Genomic DNA, 18,716 nt, shown 5'->3' on the forward strand with positions numbered 1-18,716 from the left:
CCTTTTTTATCCAATTGTAAAATTTGGCAGTCTGAAGAAGGAACCCAAACTGAACATTGTCTACCCATTCCCTCCACAGATGCTATCTCATCCACTGAGTTCCTCCAGAACTTTGTGTTTTACCCAATTATAACAGATGGCTTATACAGCCTTGTTGTAATAAGAGCAATTTCTCTATATGAGGAAGTGTTTTACTGGGTTACTTATTTCTCCTGCCTTGGTAAATACTGTGGTCAGTCTGCTGATACTGTACTGACATTTCATCACATGGACACCTTCCTACATGCATTTCTACTGGTTGTCGCAGGTTGCAACTAATAGGGTAAACTCTAGATGGGTTGCGTGTTATGTTCTAAAGCTATGTACCATCTATATCCACATTGGTTGAAAGAGCCATACCTTTGTACCCCTCTGCCCCCACCTCAATGAGTTCCAGGTCCGCCACGACGTAGAGCTTTTCTTTCGTCGCCTCCGCGCCTTTTTCTATGGGAAGGGGTCCTGACCACCCAGTGATGACCCCTTCTCCTGACTCTACTGGTCCCCCTCCTCTTGGACTCCCCAGAACAGCCTTCTACCATCTCTGGACCTCTTTATTTCTAACTTTTCCATTCCCCTTGCTCCAACCTCAACCCCAAACGTACTGCCCTCTGCTCACCCTGACATAATCAAACCCGCCGACAAGGAGGTGCCGTGGTGGTCTGGCGCACTGACCTCTACCGGGGCTGAGGCTAGGCGTCAACTCTTACACTTTCTCCTACTTATCCTTGGAATATGATCCCACATATGAGCACAAGGCCTTAATCTCAAAAAACCATTACTGATTTCATCACTTTTGGCTGTCTGCCTTCCACATCCTTCAACCTTATCGTTTCCCAGCCATGCACAGCCCATCCTAACCTTCTCCCCAAAATCCACAAACACAACTGCCCTGGCAGACCCATTGTTTCTGCTTGCTCCTGTCCCACAGAAATGATTTCCACGTATCTCGACTCCATCCTATTCCCTAGGTCCAATCTCACCCGACCTATGTCCAAGATACCTCATATGCCCTTCATCTATTTAATGACTTCCACTTTCCCCACTCCCTCACCTTTACTATGAACGTTCAGTCACTCCACCTCCATCCTCCACCAGGAAGGCCTTAAAGCCCTCAGTTTCTTCCTCGACCACAGAAACATCAAATTTCCCTCGACTAACACTCTACTCTGCCAAGCGGAGCTGGTCCTCACCCTGAACAGCTTCTCCTTTGACTCCTCCCACTTCCTCCAAGTCCAAGGCATAGCTATGGGCATCCGCATTGGTCCCAGCTATGCCTGCCTTTTGGTACGTTGAACAATCCTTTTACCAGGCGTATACTGGCCCTATCCCCAAACTCTATTTCCGTTACATTGATGACTGCATCGGTGCTACATCCTGCACCCATGCAGAACTCATGGACTTCATCAACTTCATCACCAATTTTCATCCTGCACTCAAATTTACTTGGACCACCTCCAACACCTCCCTCCCCTTTCTTGATCTCAGTCTCCATTACAAGAAATAGACTATTGACTGACATCTATTACAAACCCACTGTCTCCCACAACTATCTGGACTACACTTCTTCCCACCCTGCTTCCTGCAAAGACTCTATCCCCTACTCGCAATTCTTCCATCTACGTCGCATCTGCGGCCAAGATGAGGTATTCCTTAATAAAACATCTGAGATGCCCTAATTCTTTTGGGAATGGGGGTTCCCTTCTCCCATCATAAATGAGGCCCTCAGTCGTGTCTCCTCCATGCTCCGCCTTTGATCCCCCCCCCCACTCCTAGCTAGTCACCCCTAACAGAGACAGTCCTCCTAGTCCTTGTCTTCCGCCCCATCAGCAGACGCATATAACACACAACCCTCCAAAATTTCCGCCACCTCAACGGGATCCCACCACTACCCACATTTTCCCATCTCCATCCCTTTCTTCCTTCCACAGAGACTGTTCCCTCCGCAACTCCCTGGTTAACTCATCCCTTCCCACCCTTCCCACCCCCTCCCCAGCTGCAACCGCAGAAGATAGTTGAGAGAGCTGCTTCTTCAGTATGTGAACCTTCCAACAGGTCAAGGGAACTGTCATGCAGGCTGACTCTCTCAACTGCTCCCGCTATATAATCAGAGCATCCCAAACCTAGAACCTTCCTGGTGTGTATGAGTTTATATCACACACATCATGCTTTCAAAACTGTTAGGCAACCAGGATTCCAGGCATTATATCTTTCTACTTTGTTGTCTTTATTGCCAGAATTTGACACAAATTTCTAGATTTAGTCAAGGGAAACCAATAATATTGCAAGCACCAATTGTTGTGGAAAATGAAGGGATAATCAGCAACAGCAAAAATGGAAACTAAGGAGAAAATCCTGGGCATCTGAAAGCACAAGATTCCACGCAGCCTGGAACTTTGCATAGCTGAGAGGCTTGTTTAATAAGTTTAAGCTTCTTCAGACATACAGCATTTCTCGTTTCCCTTATCCCTGTCCAGTTTGAAGAAGGGTCTCGAAACGAAACGTCACCCATTCCTTCTCTCCAGAGATGCTGCCTGTCCCACTGAGTTACTCTAGCTTTTTGGGTCTATCTAAGGTTTTTCAGCATTTTTTCCCCATTACTGCCAGTTAGATTTATTTTAATATCCAGTTATGAATTCTATTGCTTTTAATTTTAGTTCTACTTAAACCTATTGCATTCAGGGACTTCCGGTGGCGCCATGGAGCAGTAAGCAGGCGCTCATTTTAGATCCGCTCCGCAAAATGCGTTAAAACACATTAAAACACCTGAAAAGTAAAACGGACCGACTGAAAAACACTTACCGGCAGATGCCCGACGTCGCGTAAGTGACGTCATCAGAAATCGCCGTATACCGAATGGATACCGGTATTTTAAATGAGTAAACGGACTTTGCCGACTCAACCTCAGACCAGACAAAGAACCCGACTGGAGGTTGTTCAAGAGCTAGAGAAAGTAACCTCTGAAGAATCTGAGGGAGAATCTGAAGGAGAAGGATTTATTCCTACCATGGAAGAACATATAAAAGAACAGGAACAATCTTTAAGACGGGCTATGGCAAAAGACTTTGGTGATATTCTGACTGATCAGCTGGGAAAGCTAGAAACAAGAATGGATGTCAGGAATAAGGAAATTTGTGGAAAATTTGACATTCTACAAGATCGCGAAGAGGTAAATACCGTTTTGAAAGAAGAAATCAAACGGGTTGAAGAAGATCTTAGCAAAAAGTTGGAGCCCATTCTCCTCACTTCAAAAAAACAAAACAAAGCTATCAGAGAACTTGAAGTTACTACTACAGACATCTCTGACACAACGCAAAGAGTGAAGGAAAACCTAGACCGTGTTTCTGGGCAACTGGCCCGAATGACCGACAAATGCCTAGATCTTGAAGCCCAGTCCAGACGCCAAAACTTAAGAATTGTTGGAGTGAAGGAAGGGAAAGTAAGTGGAAAAGACTCTCGGGTCTTCACTGCCAACTTACTTCAACAGGTATTTAATCTGCCTGAGAGACCTAAAATTGATCAAGCACATCGAGTCCAGAGAGCCCGATCAGGGGTTGGAGCCCCACCAAGACAGATTATTCTTAAACTACACAATGTAGCAGTTCTTGAAGACATCATGAAGAAAGTGACAACTGCAGGAACCCTGATGTTTGAAGGAGAAAACATAATATTCTTCAGAGATTATCCAGCAGAGGTGGTCAAGAAGTGAGCTCTCTTCACTAAGACGCGTCTTATTCTCAGAGACATTCCAGACCTGAGATATGGAATAATGTATCCTGCCAAATTAAGGGTCACATACGAAGGATCGGAGCGTTTCTTTATTGACCCAGAAGATGCATTTAAATATGCGCAAGAGTTAAAAAAGGACCGAAAAGGATAAGTAGAATGACATGGCTGTTTGATTAGCAGGGCTATGCCCTACTGAACTTACACTGAACCTGTTTGCTAAACTGTATGTTTAACATACACCTTTTATATGTATTTATAAGGTGTAGACTGATATATGTTTTTTTTTTTTTTTTTAATAATCTTGGTGTTAGAGCCCCGGCGGGCGCTCGCAAAGTCCCGCGGCCATTCCAAGCCGCGCGAGGCGATGGTGAGTACCCGCTCCAGGTGCTTTCCAACCCCGCAACTCGGGCGGGAGAAGTCGCCGTTGCGGAAGCCCTGAAAAGCGGTCTCCCAGCAGGGACCCGCGGGCTCCCGGTGCCGCCGTCCGCCAGACCTGCAGTTGCAGCCTCCGAATCTCCGGGGGTCGGGCCGCAGCAGCGCTCCACCACCGCTCCACCCGCTCCGGACTCGGCCAGCCCCGTGACGGTGTGTAGTCGGCAGCTCCGCAGCTGGAACCCCAGGTCGTTCCTGTTGGAGGCCGCTCCACGTTGCAGCCCCAACGACAACGGAGACCCGACAAAGAAAAGGTCGGGTCTCCCGTGCAGGGGAAAAATTTTAAAGTTACCCCCTCCCCCCCACACACATACCCCAACAAAAAAAATAACAAAAACTACATAAAAACGAGACAAAAAATAATAAAACACAGACGGACTGCAGAGGCCGCTGCTGACGAGAGTCGCGCCGCCCACCGAAACAGTTGCGAGGGAACGGCCTCTGCGGAAGGCGGAAGTTTTAACGCTGGATTTGTCAGGATGGAAATCCAACCATCACCTGGGGAGAAAACCGTCAATGTAATCTCACAACTGTTGGGTTGGGGAAGGTATTTCCTATTGAGGCTGATCCGAGTGCAAGATGCAAAATTAAAAATGGCGAAAATAGCTGTAAATTGAAATACTGTTCGTGATTTTCCTGCATAGAACATCGCCAGTTTCTCCAAGGTCAGCAGATTGCAACACAAGATCCACCATATCTTGTTTGAAAAGTGCATAATTTTGCTGGGAGACCATTACTTCAGTTTTTCTTTGCTGCACGACTGGCCTTTTTATAGGCCTGTTCAGAGCAAAGATGGCAGACTGGTTTCCTTGACCTTAAAAACTGATTACAACACTGATGAAATGGTTCAGCATGCAAACTACCCATTGAGGTCCCTTTGATAAAACATAATGCTGCACAATTGAAGGGGAAACAATTTAAAAGATAAAAGCTGAATAGTATTTTCTCCCTTTCACTTCTTTGAATTTGATTGCAATCCTGGCAGAGGGAGGGCATAGTAACGGCTCAGAAGATCAATTTTGCATTTGAATCATTAGGTGATGTGAATAAAATAGTTTTTAGGATATTTACACCCATCTTCAACAACCCTTCCTTCCCATGGTGTGTGGGTATTCAGTAGGATCCCTAAGCAAATTACTGCATATGCAGTGTTTAGTTATGGTGCATTTCAGCCACAATAGTCAGATGGCAGTTGTTCCATTTCCCTAAACATTGAGGAGGAAGCGCGTGAGGGGGTGGACATACATATCTGTCGCACTGTATTTTCTGTTTCATTTCACTTTTCTTACTTTAGTTTAATTTAGAGATACAGCATGGAAATGACCTTCGGCCCATCCGTGTCCATGCTGACCATCAATCACCTGTACACTAGTTCTATCAATTTATGGAAGCCAATTGTCTTTGGAATGAGAGAGAAAACCAGAGCACTTGGGAGAAAAGCCACGCGGTCACAGAGAGAACGTACAATCTCCGCACTGACCGCACCCGTAGTCAAGATCGATCCCAACTCTAAGCTGCGCAAAATGCCACAGGCAGCATCTGTGAGCGAGATAATATTTCTGGTACCCATAGTTAGGATTGAACCTGGCTCTCTGGCTGCTGTGGGACAGCAGCTTTACCGCTGTGCTACTGTGCCACCACAACTTTATTTAGTGTTTAATCTGAATGTAGTTTGTAAAATGAGAATAGTTAATGATTGTATTATTAACAAATGTAATCTGCAGACTCCTGAGGGTGACTGAATAACAACACTGTTCTGTGATCTATGATTTACAAAATACGTTGATATCAGTTGATAGAACTTGTATGAGCCATACACAACACCATTGCATTTGGACTGAATGACAGTAGCTTTGGATAAAATTGCAGAAGACATGAGAAGATTCCACAATTAATTTGATTTATTTATGCATTCATACATGGTAGCTGATTAAACCTGCCTACACCTGCACATTGAACATATTTCACTCATTATGGTATTCTTCCACTGAATGAATAGTGCAACTAGGATAGCAAGAAAGCATATTCCATCCTCAAGGAATAACGATATATGAGGATATGATTTCAGGGCAGAAATTTAGCATTAATGTCACATAGATTTAATTCTCTTTATTTGTCTGGAATTACTAAATGCAAGCAATATAAAAAATGCTGATGATTATTTTTTGAATAGCAAATCTTAACCTGTGGTCCTTTCCATGGAAAAAATAATCAATATCCTGAATTGTGTTTTACTGCAGTGTTGTGCTGTCATCTGCCATGATCCTGGCTTCATCTTTTTAATTTTTTTTTGTGTGGAGTCTTTTTAAAGTGATCTCACCGGACACTGCAGTCTGTATAAAAAAAAGGTTTGTGACAATAAGGTTATAAGTGCAGTACAGCAAAACAATCTTTTTATGAAAATGTAATTTAAATTATAAATGTTTAAACCAGCCACTCACTTCAATCAGTTTGTCTCCTTCAATCTCAACTGTATGAGTATACTTGGGAAAATTCATAATGAGTTTTCCTCCTTCTAGTTTTACAGTAATCTGAAGAAAAGCAAAAGGGATATTTTTAGTTTAACAAATTTGCATAATAGGAACAGCTGATTCATCCTAAATAATGTACGCCATCATAGATTCCATCTGAGCTTCCTCCCAACTATCTGCAGCGAACTCATCAGTAAACGTGCTATACTTTCCTTTTTCATGCACCTACACAGCTTCCCTTTAGATGTATCTCGGCACCTCACCTCAACCTGACTAAATTCCACAAGAAAGCAATGAACTTTTCAGAACCACCCCCAATGAGATTCCGGCTATCCCTAAATTAAGAGAACTGAATGCGGGACACTCTAGGAGTACTCAAAAGTGTAAATCATTGATATAATTTATCCTCAATGCTCAGCTCACAAACTTAATTCAACGGGATAATGGAAGTGCATGGAATTCCAAATATTAAAGATTAATACAATATTGAAGCAACAGTGAAATTCATTTTTTCAGCTTTACCTTAGCTTTTTCACAATTCAGCATCTCAAATTCTGATTCCTTCCCGACAGTAAATTGATTGGTTGTAGTATGACATGGATAAATTTGAGACCATGTAAATCCATCACCATTCTGGGCAACCTCTGTGTCAAACTTCGCATTCTTCCCCTGTTCGATGCAATCTTCAGGCACACCTGCATCATGAATAATGCATCAAATGAACACAAAGTCCTACGATGAATAATACAACTGAAGTTGCTCATTCATTTTCATAGGTTAGTTTTCTTGCAGGTGGTCTTTAGAACATTTTAATTGTGTTAGAAATAACAACTTCCAACAGTTTTGAAGAGCTAATGACTAAATCTAAAATGAGCATAGATAAATAGTTATGTGTAGGAACAGCAGATGCTGGTTTACACCAAAGGTAGACACAAAATGCTGGAGTAACTCAGCGGGTCAGGCGGTATCACTGGAGAAAAGGAAAGGATGACGTTTCGGGTCAAGATCCTTCTTCAGACTGAGGGGAGAGGAAAACTCGAGGTATGAAAAGGTTCAGAACAAATCAGAGCCGCCATTGCTGACCAAGGAAAGGTGGAGCCCACGATGGTCCATTGTTGGCTGTGAAAGAGGTGGTATCGAAGGGATATATGGATGGGAATAGTGGAACCAGCAGGATGACTGGGGTGGGGGAGGGGTGGAGAGAGAGGGATTGCAGGAGCTGCATGAAATTAGTGGAATCAATATTCATACCGCTGGATTGTAAGCTGCCCAAGCAAAATATGAGGTGGTGTTCCTCCAATTTGCGCGTGGCCTCAGTCTGACAGTGGAGGAGGCCCAGGACAGAAAGGTCAGCATGGGAAGGGGAGTTAAAATGCTTGGCTACCGGGAGATCACGTAGGCCAAGAAGGAAGGCAGGTGTTCAGCAAAATGATCGCCCAGTCTGCACTTGGTCTCGCCCATGTATGTGAGTCCACACCGAGAACAAAGGATACAGTGGATTAGGCAAGTGAACCTCCATCTAAACCACCAGCATACTGATGATTACTGGCCTATTCAAAACCTAATAAACTGCCCTTGTCACGTTTAGTTTCAATTAGAACATAGAACAGTACAACACAGGAATGGCCCCTTAGGCCCACAATGTTTGTGCCGAACATGATGCCAAGTTAAAGTCATGCCTATACATATCCTCTATTCCTTGTACTTCCATGTGCCTACCTAAATGTATCTTAATTGTCACGATCGTATCTGTCTCCACCACCACTCCTGGCAATGTGTTCCAGACCCCTATCACTCCCTGTGGAAAAAAAACTTGTTCCGCACATCTCCATTAAACTTTACCCCTCTCAACTTATAGCTAGGCCCTCTAGTGTTGGATGTAATTAAAGTGGATTAGCTGTAAGAAATACTGTAAATAAGGAAGGATTAAATAAATCAGCCATTTCGATCTAAAATAAAACTACGAAAACCTCCATGTATGCAAAGGCAAAATAATATCTTGAACAATGTACACATGTTGATGAAGAGATGGGCAAGGTACAGAGAGATGAGGAGAGAGATTGGAAGCAAGCGAAGAACAGAGGTGGGGACACAAATGCAAGCACAGAAAAGATGGGGAAAAGAGAAAAGTGAAAAGAAGAAAAAGTAACACCAAGGAAGGAGAGAATTTTGATGGAAATATGGGTTGAGTGATAAATGTGTGCTTGACATTATTACAAATATGTTTACAGGGTTAATATTACATTAAGGACATCTGTGACTTTTGAAGCTTGCATTGCTTATAAGGTAGAATTTGTTTAGGATAGTGTGTGCAAACTAAAGATGTTTTTTTATTCAACTAAGAATAACATGCCCAGACCTGCCAATACTCTAAGGATGACGTGTCTCACTGATATTGGTTCATCTTGTTATAAGCCCCAAGAGTATTTTGAGTCACACTCCATGTCGTTGGCTCTATGTGAACAGGTTTTATATTAGGCCTTATTATTATTATACAGTTCATAGTAAAGGGCAGTGTCTCTATAAATCAAGGCTTCGGGGGCTTTATAAATGAAGTTAAAAATATAGACATTTCTTGCTAGATAAAGTGACCAAAATAAGGCAGCCAGTATGACTTTATTAAAATTTGATTATGTTGAATTCCTCCTCGAGATCAAATAAGTGGAATTGGTTACTGACTTCTCATATTGAATTATTAAGTTATTCTGCCGTGTGCTATTTTAAAAACTTTCTTCATGGAACAGTTGACATGGCAGAAAATGAAATGTTTCCCTGACTGTTGATGCAAGTACTCAGTACTGGGCAATCTGGTTGCCGTGTTTACCTGTTATGAATGTAGAGGGCCTACATTGTTAGTTTGAAGCACCCTGATTGCTGCGATGTGGCCTCAGGGGCAGCATGTCTTGTGCTGCCCTCCCCACACACCAAATGCCCTTTAAGAGCCAGCAAAATTGTGCCTCCCGCTTCGTCAGCTGTCAAGGTCAGAAGCAAGTAAATGCGATTAAGAATGAAAGAAAGAAGTTCAGAAAATTAAACATTTTTAAATGGAGACACAAGAGACTGCAGGGTCCAGGGTCAGGAGGCCTGGGGTCCTGATGTCGCACAGGAGGGCCGCCGAGGACAAAGGGGGATCCGGAGTGGAGGGCCGTTGAGAACAAAAGGGGGGGGGGGACCTGGCATGGGGGGGGGGGGGGGTGCCAGAGGAAGTAGTTAAGACAGATACGATAACAATGTTTAAAATACATTTGGACAGTTGCATGGATGGGAAATGTTTAGAAAAAAATGGGACAAAAACAGGCAGGTAGGATTAGCATAGATGGGGCTGGGGCATCTTGGTTGGTTGGCATGGACAAGTTGGGCTAATGGGCCTGTTTCCGTACCGTGTGACTCTATGAACCCAATGAGTCAGGTAGCATTTGTGCAAGGAAATTGACCAAACGGCAATTCCATCTGAAGAAAGGTCCAAAATTTTCCAAAGTTTGGCAGATTTGTTGTTTTTTTGGAAAGGTACACACTGCTTAACAAAACCATTTTGCTAAATTAATGTAGAGATGAAATACACTGCTCTGTGGAACTGACCTGTACTTTCTGAATATTTTGACGTTAATTAAATTTCAGTTTTTGCTCACTCAGATGCAACGCATAGATCATTACAGCATGGAAGGAAACTATTCAGCCTAACACGTGTACTTCTCTTCAATTTAGCTACTTGTTTAATCTCATTTCCAAATTTTTTGTATAGCTAATGAGGTTAATAAATAGTAATGATCCTCCTGGACCAGATTTATTAACCAGTTGTTTCTGAAAGAAGTCGCAGTGACTATCTTTTATCCATTACTGTTGCTTTCTCTCTTGCTGAGAGCAGAAACGTATTGACAATGCACTCTGATGCATTATTCACGTCCTGATAAACAATTAAACAATTAAACACTGCATCCATGAAATGCTTGATGCACTTCACATCCAATTTAAACACATATCTGCTTAGCATGAGAAAGATAGCTGCTAAAAACCTTGGCTAAATTTACTCCTTCCTGACTGAAGCATGCAGGCCAATTGTCATGTATCAAAGATAAACTAAATCCGCACAGATTGGGATTTGAGCTGAAGAACTTTATGTATCTATCGTTGGTTTAAACTAGCAAGTGCAGTTCCTTCCTACATATTTTGCTTTTCACGGATAAGTCTGAAGAAGTGTCCCGACTCAAATGTCACCTACCCACATTCTCCAGATATGCTGCCTGATCTGCTGAATTACTCCTGCACTTTGTGTCTTTTAGCATATGCAGTTCCTTGTAAATGCAAATTACTGACTGGATAACTAGGTCACGACTTAGTAAGAAAAGCATTTTATCTTTCCTAAACGAAGTACATTGCTTTTTCAATAATATCAGCCGAGCACAAATTTCACGCCTTCTTGCATATGTTGTGGTACTTGTTTAAAAATTGAAAAGGACAGAATGCTCACTTATTGTTTGATCAATATGTTTGATCTAATTGATGGTAATGGTATCATCACAAAGGATCTCTTACCTAAAGCCTTCATAAATTCTTCATAGTTTTCCTGATTCCCAAATGTATACTTGCCACTGAAGTTCATTTTGCTACAAAAAGAGAATCAAAGATTTAATAAGTGTGGTGACAGTGAAGGCAGTCAGCACAGTGTGATATAGTCAGTGTCTGAATACTCCCACTGCACCTTGTGATAAATCACGATCTAGACCATAAATCAATCAACATTGGTTATTAAACTATTTCATTAAGGTGGAGTGTGGCCGACAAAGGTTCTTAACTCTCTTAGCACCGAGAATCAAAGCACCTAGTTTGCTCTGTCAGAATCTCAAGGATGAGCACTGAAGTATGGGTAGGAATTCCAGTGAAATTAAGATAAGAGTGAAAATTGCTTTCAGCACAGCATCTCTTTGAATCTTTCTTTATGGGGACAACAGACAATCAGGTAATCAAAAAGAATGGAAATGATTCAGGAAGGAGTGTTGAATGGTTGCCTTTTTGGCTTTTGGAAACAGTTATTGATAACCTCGTGTTTTAAGTTCACATAAATTATTTTTTGTATGTGAACATTCACTTTGTTACAATTGTTAGAGCCACAAAACTGGCCTTTCACAAGGCATGCAATTTTAGTCTTTTCTAAAGCTTTCAGACACTTAGTAAGGAATATGGATGGGTGTATTGCAATTCCTAATCCTAATTCATGCCAAGTCTGTTCAGACATAATTCCTGTTCATAGTGATCTACACTGACTCCCAAACAGGTATTAAATAAAATTGTACTCAAGTACTTACCTATCTAGGTAACCTTCCTAAAGTAACAACCTTCTGATCACAGTGTTCCTCCAACTGACCAATTTAGATTTGCTAACTACCACTGTTGAGTCCCTCCCATAGCTGACCAGACGTAAAGAGACTGCATAAACGTCTAACGACAATCGTGTCAATGGGGGAAACAAAGTTAGGGGCTTGAGTGCTTCAGATTTGCGATAACAGACTTTTTTTCATGTGGGTTTTCAAAAATAAAGATCTTTTCAATACCAATAAATTATTTTTTGCTACTGCAAGCTAAAAATACAAAAGAGCCTATATTACACTATTTAACAAAGTATTGTTACTGTGCAAGTGTTAATGCAAGTGACTGCTTGTCATTTTCATTGGCAACGCTCGGTTAAAGTAGCAGCTATGTTCTTAAAGATAATGGTGTTCGATTACCACGGGGAAACATGCTTTTTCCCACTGTATTGTTATAATCCGAGACAGCTTTTTTGCCTGGTTGTTAATTTCCAAATTAACTTTTAAGTGGTTCTTTAGTTCCCAATCAAAATCACATTATAATCAATTTGGCCCATGTAATGCAAATAAAGTTCCCTAAATCATCACTTCCCTAAATTCATTTTGTCCTTTGGAAACACACGTTATAGCAGAACTACCTGTATTACTTTCATCAAATCACCTTCAACATACCTTCCTTCCCAAAACAATATCCAGGCAAAGTTACAGAATTCAATATAAATGAAAGGTTTGTCCCAATCATAAAGACATGATTTGAAACGAATACTTTGGTAATGGTGGAAATTATTGATTTGAATATTAAGAGTCTAACAAGGAAATGGTGAGACACTGCTAATCATTAAGAGCACCCATGGACACTGGGGAAATGCCATAGATTAGTAACAAGACACTTTAATGTTCATATTCAAGAAAAATAACAAAACTGACTGAATAGGTTTACTTCGGTACTTTGAGAAATAATGTACTTAAGTTATTGGAAATAACATTGAAAATTGTTGGTTCAATTTGCATGTGATAGTGAACAGTAGTCTTGGGGTCAATCCTGTCCTGAGAATTTTCATTGACAAACGATAAAGAAAGTCAATGGAAAATTGAAGCAGGTAGTCAAATTTTAGAATATAAGGAAGTTATCATCGAACAGTTCAGTGTTCTGGTCAGACCACGCCTCAGTTGCTGAGTGGAGTTTTGCTGATTGAACATTAAGGAAGTCTTGATAACAAAATTCACAAGAATTTTTAGAGCTGTGAGGAATTTGGAGATAATAAGGATTTTCAAAAGTTGTGTTGACGAGGAGATGTGCTTTATTAAAATGCAGGATCATTCAAATATTACCAATATTATTCAAGTACTATTTTAAAATAAACATTTAAAATAGACCAAGATAACAAAAAAGACAAATGGCAGGAGGTTCTTTTCAACCATAAACGATCAGCACTTAAAATAAACATCCAGTTAGGATAGCAGAGGTCAAAACACTGGAATCGTTTATGAAGCAATCTGATGCAGCAACGGGCAGAATGTAAAGTTATTATGAATCTTATGAATAATGAAATGGTTGCCATGTGAGAGATATCCCAGCTTATTCCAGTTGCCTTCAATGTCAATCCATATGACACTCACATCTGAGGGCAATGAAAAAATTGCACCTTTAACATTAATTTAACAATGTTCTCAAGAACCTCCCAGGTGTGATGAGAAATTGAAGAGTTTTATTTTGTGGAGGAGGAAATCTGCTTCACAATTTTAAATGTCTAAAAAATTAAAGTGAGATTTAAGATATTGATAGTTGGATAACAGAATGAACGTTGTAATTCTTGATCTTTGTTAATTACTTGGCTGGTCTCATCCTTTGTTTATTTTTGTGTATTCATTAACTTTTTTTACTGAAAATACATCATAAATCCCACAATAGCAAAGTAGCTGGTGTGTGTCGGATGATGGCTTCTCATTTAAAAGATTCAGCTACTTCACAAGATGAAAATGATCATACTTTTGAATGGATATTATCTGCACCAAAAAGGATATAATGGTAAAAATACAAAAATGAAATTCCTGTCTTTAAACATTTTCAATAATTATCCTGTAATATTCACTGTTCCAATGAGCATTATTATTTAGGTTTTCTTAATTTAGAATTTTCTGCTTCTCCACAGGAGAGTACAATGGAAAAGTTCGTAGAACTGCATCCTCAAAGCTCCAGAGAGCCAGGTGGAGGCCAAGTCAATGGGTACTTTCGAAATGGAGATTAGTAACTTAATTAGTAAGGGCATCCAGGGTTATGGGGAGAAGGCAGAATGGGGTTGAGAAGGAAAAATAGATCAGCCATGATCGAATGGCGAAGCAGACTAGATGGGCCAAATAGCCTATGGCTCCTCTGTTTTATGATCCACTCCTGACTTTTGGTACTGTGTGATGTCTGCACTTCCACTTGTGAATGGCTGGGGGCAGCACACATCCTAAACACATTAAGCGAATAATAACGTATTTATCTATGTAGAATTTGTGAGAAGTTGACAGGAATGTGAGGAGAATAAAATGGGATGAGTGTGAATGGGTGCTTGATATTTAGTGTAGAGGACTTGATGGGCTGAAAGGTCTGTTTGGTGCTGTGTCCAGTGAATAAGGATCATAAGAGGCTTCAGCTGCACATAATTAGTCATGGAGGGGCCAATAGTGAGAGTACAGAGCTTAATCTGAGTGAAGACTCCGAGGGAAGAGATGCTGGGTTCTGGAGAGAAAAATACTAACAGCCAGATGAACTCAGTGGGTCGAGCAGCATCTGGGGAGAGTGGTTCTCTCTACCCAAAACATCGACAGTTCCTTTACCCTCACAAATGTTGCTCAACTTGCTGCATTCATTTTTCAGTCATTTTCCGCTTGAGATGCTGGGTGGCTGTCTCATATCCCTGTCCCCCTGGTTGTGGTCATCACACCGGAGCTAAATGGACGCTTGGGGATTCTCCGTGTTAACCCCAGAGAATGAATTGACTCTTCCCTATCTTTGTGTGTTGAAGACAATGACAGGCCTGATCTCAGCAAGCCACACCCTGTACTGTGAACTTTCAAAGCTGCAACACGTTTTGAATGATTTCGATCAAAGATCCTGTTGCGGATCTTTGATTCCGATTGCAATCGAATGACGATGATGGTAGGAGTCGGGTTTTACTCTGGCGGTCCGGTCATTAACTACACGTGATTTAAACTCTACCCCAAACACAACCTTTAAGGTTAAATTATTAAGCAACATAAAATGAATTGCAAATTCGCACAAAACGGATTCTTGGGGGCATGTCTTTGCTACGTCGTCACGAAAAGACTCGCTCCCTCAGTTCAATGCATTTTTAAGGCAGCTTCCTGCCAACGCTGTTCTTTCACAGCAACTCGAAAGGAAACAAGAACTTCATCTCACCGACTTAACCCTCAACATTCACAGCAAGAGAGCGGCGTTCACTCACCCAGGCGACTCGGAATGGGCTTCAGACCTCACAGTGTCCCGCTGATACCTCGGTGGTCACCTTCAAAGATCTTATAGCGGAGCGCTATAGGATCTTTAGTCACCTTTCCGGCACCCAACCCACTGACTCCGGGCCCCATAGCTTCACTTCCGTTACACCATGGAACCTTTAAGATTACCAAAGTATCCACTTGTTTATTTGAAATGGGCAATGGGAATGTTGAATGCGTTAGGAGAACTAAAGCTATTGTAAGAGATTAGAACCGAGGGAAATTAGCTCAACTGTATCAGGTGACAAATTCAGCAGTAAATATATGAATGATAAAATGCACTGTTCGTCTCGGTCAACATTCAACCAAACTCTTTAAAAGGACTATCAAAATGATGTCCTTGTACATAAAAGTAGTAGTGCTTGATATCCTGTTTCCTTGCATCCAATGTGTATTTTTAATAGTGTAGCGCTGAAAAAGCACTGGTTGAATTTCTGGGACACTGTTTAGAAGGGCTGAGAAACAAAGAAGATGGATTCGAAATGATTGGTAAAGAAAATAGGATAACAAGAGAAAAATGTGTGCCATGCAAGGAAAACTCACGTTCTGACAGAAGGGTGGAAATAAATTAAAACACCGTTGCTTTCAAAACAATGCTTGAGGGTGGAACTTTCCCCATGGGGAAATGGAACTTACGGGAATGCTCTTGGGGAGTGCCGGCCTGGGCTGAATGGCCTCCTCCCATTCTGTTACAATGCCATGATTCTTTCATGTTTCTGGTTGATGATCTTTCATTTGAACTGGAAATAAATCAGTGAGGTTTCAAAACTTAACAAGGAAACGGAGAGAAGGAAAGGGCAAAAGGGAAGATCATTAGCAGGGAGGAAAACAGCAAAGATTAAACAATAAATAAATATGTTGAAAAGTAAAATATAATGACATGATAGCAAACAAAGGATGGGTTTAGAGTGGGTGTAAGTTAGTATTACTGAAATATTAATTCCCAGCATTTGCAGTCTCTAGTTTTAGAGGCCCTGGGCAGTGATAAGGGCAGAGGGAAAAAAACAGATTTAGCACTTTCTGCAATTGTGTGGAAAGGGAAGAAGGTGCTTGGGCTGATGTACAAGGAATGCTCTCCTTTGACTGTTCAACAGAAGGATGATAATGTGTTTCATTTTAGCATCATGCTGGAGATAAAAGTAAATTAAAGGACTGCAAGAAAATGATCCATTGAATGTGGAGACTGGTGGGCAGTGGAAGTCTGTCATGAAGGGAAGTGGAATATGGAGATTGGAATGGACACAATCAAGGCCCAATTCTATTATTCGGGAAGGGAATCCTGGCTAAGAGGAAAATTTGTAAGGAGGTTTGTCTTCTGATCAGATACAATGGCAACAGAAGCTGAGAGATTGAATAGTGAATGTTGAATGTGGACTGGTTGGAAGTATAGTCCATTCCGAATCAATGGGGTTTATAGTGAAAATTGATTTTAAGCCTTTCCCCAAAAATGAACATGCTTAAGTTGAAGAAGGGAAAGATATTGTTAGAGATGGGCTATAGAGATGGTGAATTAAGAGTATATATTGAAAACAAAGTTGGTGACATTTCCCAGTTCAGACTGAGAGGGGAAAACAACACTCATGCAATCATTAAAGAACTGGAAAAAGAAAATTGTAGGGCAATTGAGCAGAGTGGAATAAAAAAAGTTAGGCATGGATAATACCCACTCAGTAACTGTATTTTCTGTTTCTAGAATACATATCATTTTACATTTGTAGAGCTTACAATGTGAAGGAAAAGGGAGGAGTCTTCCATGTGTCCTTGCACTATGTCTTCATCACTGGACTATTTTCAAGATCAAGTTTATAATTAACTCTAACGTTGGAAAACAGTTGATAAACCAGTTGTGATATTGCAACATAGCAGAACAATGGGATTTAGTAGAGCTGTTAGTTGCAGGTGTTGATTATTTACATGGATTCAACTTTATAATCACTCAGTAACTCAGATAGTCAGTCATCATCTCAGGAGGGAATGGACAGGTGGTGCTTCGGGTTGGGACCCTACTTTTATCTAAAACCGTTTAATCTAGGCAGCATTCAGTAAACCTCTTCTGCACCCTCTCCAAAGCCTCTGCATCCTTCCTGTAATGTGGTGGCCAGAAATGCACACAATATTTTAAATACAGCTTAACCAAAATCCTTTAAAGCTGCAACTTGACTTCCTGACCCTTATACAATGTCCTGACCAATGTAGGCAAGAATATCAAATGGCTTCTTTCCCACTCTCTTCTTTTTTCTGCCACTTTCTGGTTGTTATGCCAGGGACCACAAGATCCATCTGTACGTTAAAGCTGATAAGGGTCTTGACATTTACTGTATACATTGCATGTGTTTCCATATATATCCAACTTTGTTGTAATCTTCAAAAAAAGTCCCCCAGGAGGCTTTCTGTGCCAAACATTTGTTTGGGTAGGAACTCTATGGACAGTGGCAGTTTGGGTGGCAGAGCGAAACTTAAGAAACTACTCAAAGGAGGACCAACCCGAAGAATTATGAAAACCTTGGACTCCCCAGCAAAGACTACATATGATAAATAAACAAAGCAAGCCTCTATTCTCTATCTAGGGCTCACTTTTTAAAATAATTTGTCATCTGAGGAAGACAGGATGCAGCAAATGGCCTCCTTCTATATCATATGAAAATTTGAGATGTGATCCTTGTAGACACTCTGTGACCTTTGTCAATACTGTGTATGGAGAGCCCTGGAACAGGTTTTCAGAGTGCATTATGCAAACTAAATATGCAGCCACATTTAAACACTGAATAGAAATTCTTGCCCATGGTTTGTTAATTTTCTTAAATGTAATAATCCTACTTCCATTCACATTTAAGGAAACTACATAAAGTACCATGTTAAGATGTGGTGATAACTCTGTTATGTGTGTGTTGGCATCTGTTAGAGGTGATCCTGTTGGCCAGTCTGTTGTCTTTACAGGATCACTCTGGCAAAGGCTTTTCCTGTAACACTCAGAAGTGAGATGTCCCTGTAGTTGTTGCAATCACTGCTCTATCCCTTATTCTTATACAGCATGGCAATGTTGCCATTACACATGTCTTGAGGGACACCATCTACTCTCCAGCAGAGCAGGAGAAGGATGTGCAGGTATTGCAAGAGTTGACAGATTGCACACTTAACTATGTCAGGCGATATGCCATCCTTTCCAGGAGACATCCTGGCTGCCTGGCGATTGATAGCTTTATCCAGTTCATGCAAGGGAGGTTGTGGAAGGTTAATAAAT

At 41.2% G+C, this 18,716-nt stretch overlaps 1 protein-coding gene across 2 annotated transcripts; it reads right to left on the reverse strand.

The window, feature by feature from the left end:
* Positions 1 to 6,076: 6,076 nt before the first annotated feature.
* Positions 6,077 to 15,567, reverse strand: LOC116978489 (gastrotropin-like). Of its 2 annotated transcripts, none has more exons than XM_033029654.1 (6): positions 15,530 to 15,567; positions 15,427 to 15,486; positions 11,202 to 11,272; positions 7,191 to 7,363; positions 6,639 to 6,728; positions 6,077 to 6,530 (listed from the first exon to the last, which is right to left on the reverse strand). In XM_033029654.1, exons 3-6 carry the CDS (start codon positions 11,266 to 11,268, stop codon positions 6,477 to 6,479), a joined length of 384 nt encoding a protein of 127 aa, XP_032885545.1. In that variant the 5' UTR covers positions 11,269 to 11,272; positions 15,427 to 15,486; positions 15,530 to 15,567; the 3' UTR covers positions 6,077 to 6,476. The 2 variants fall into 2 exon arrangements, with proteins under 2 accessions (XP_032885545.1, XP_032885546.1); XM_033029655.1 differs by having other exon boundaries at positions 15,381 to 15,486; positions 15,530 to 15,563.
* Positions 15,568 to 18,716: the final 3,149 nt, after the last annotated feature.

Source organism: Amblyraja radiata, chromosome 11 (assembly GCF_010909765.2).
Source record: "Amblyraja radiata isolate CabotCenter1 chromosome 11, sAmbRad1.1.pri, whole genome shotgun sequence".
Classification (NCBI taxonomy): domain Eukaryota; kingdom Metazoa; phylum Chordata; class Chondrichthyes; order Rajiformes; family Rajidae; genus Amblyraja; species Amblyraja radiata.

What these genes read in the sequence shown, in the direction of transcription:
- LOC116978489 (XM_033029654.1), bottom strand. Translation starts at nt 11,268, where the DNA reads ATGAACTTCAGTGGCAAGTATACATTTGGGAATCAGGAAAACTATGAA. An exon ending in AGAATTTATGAAGGCTTTAG is followed by an intron (nt 7,364 to 11,201) that starts GTAAGAGATCCT and finishes TTCATGATGCAG; the next exon opens with GTGTGCCTGAAGATTGCATC. An exon ending in TGAATTGTGAAAAAGCTAAG is followed by an intron (nt 6,729 to 7,190) that starts GTAAAGCTGAAA and finishes GCTTTTCTTCAG; the next exon opens with ATTACTGTAAAACTAGAAGG.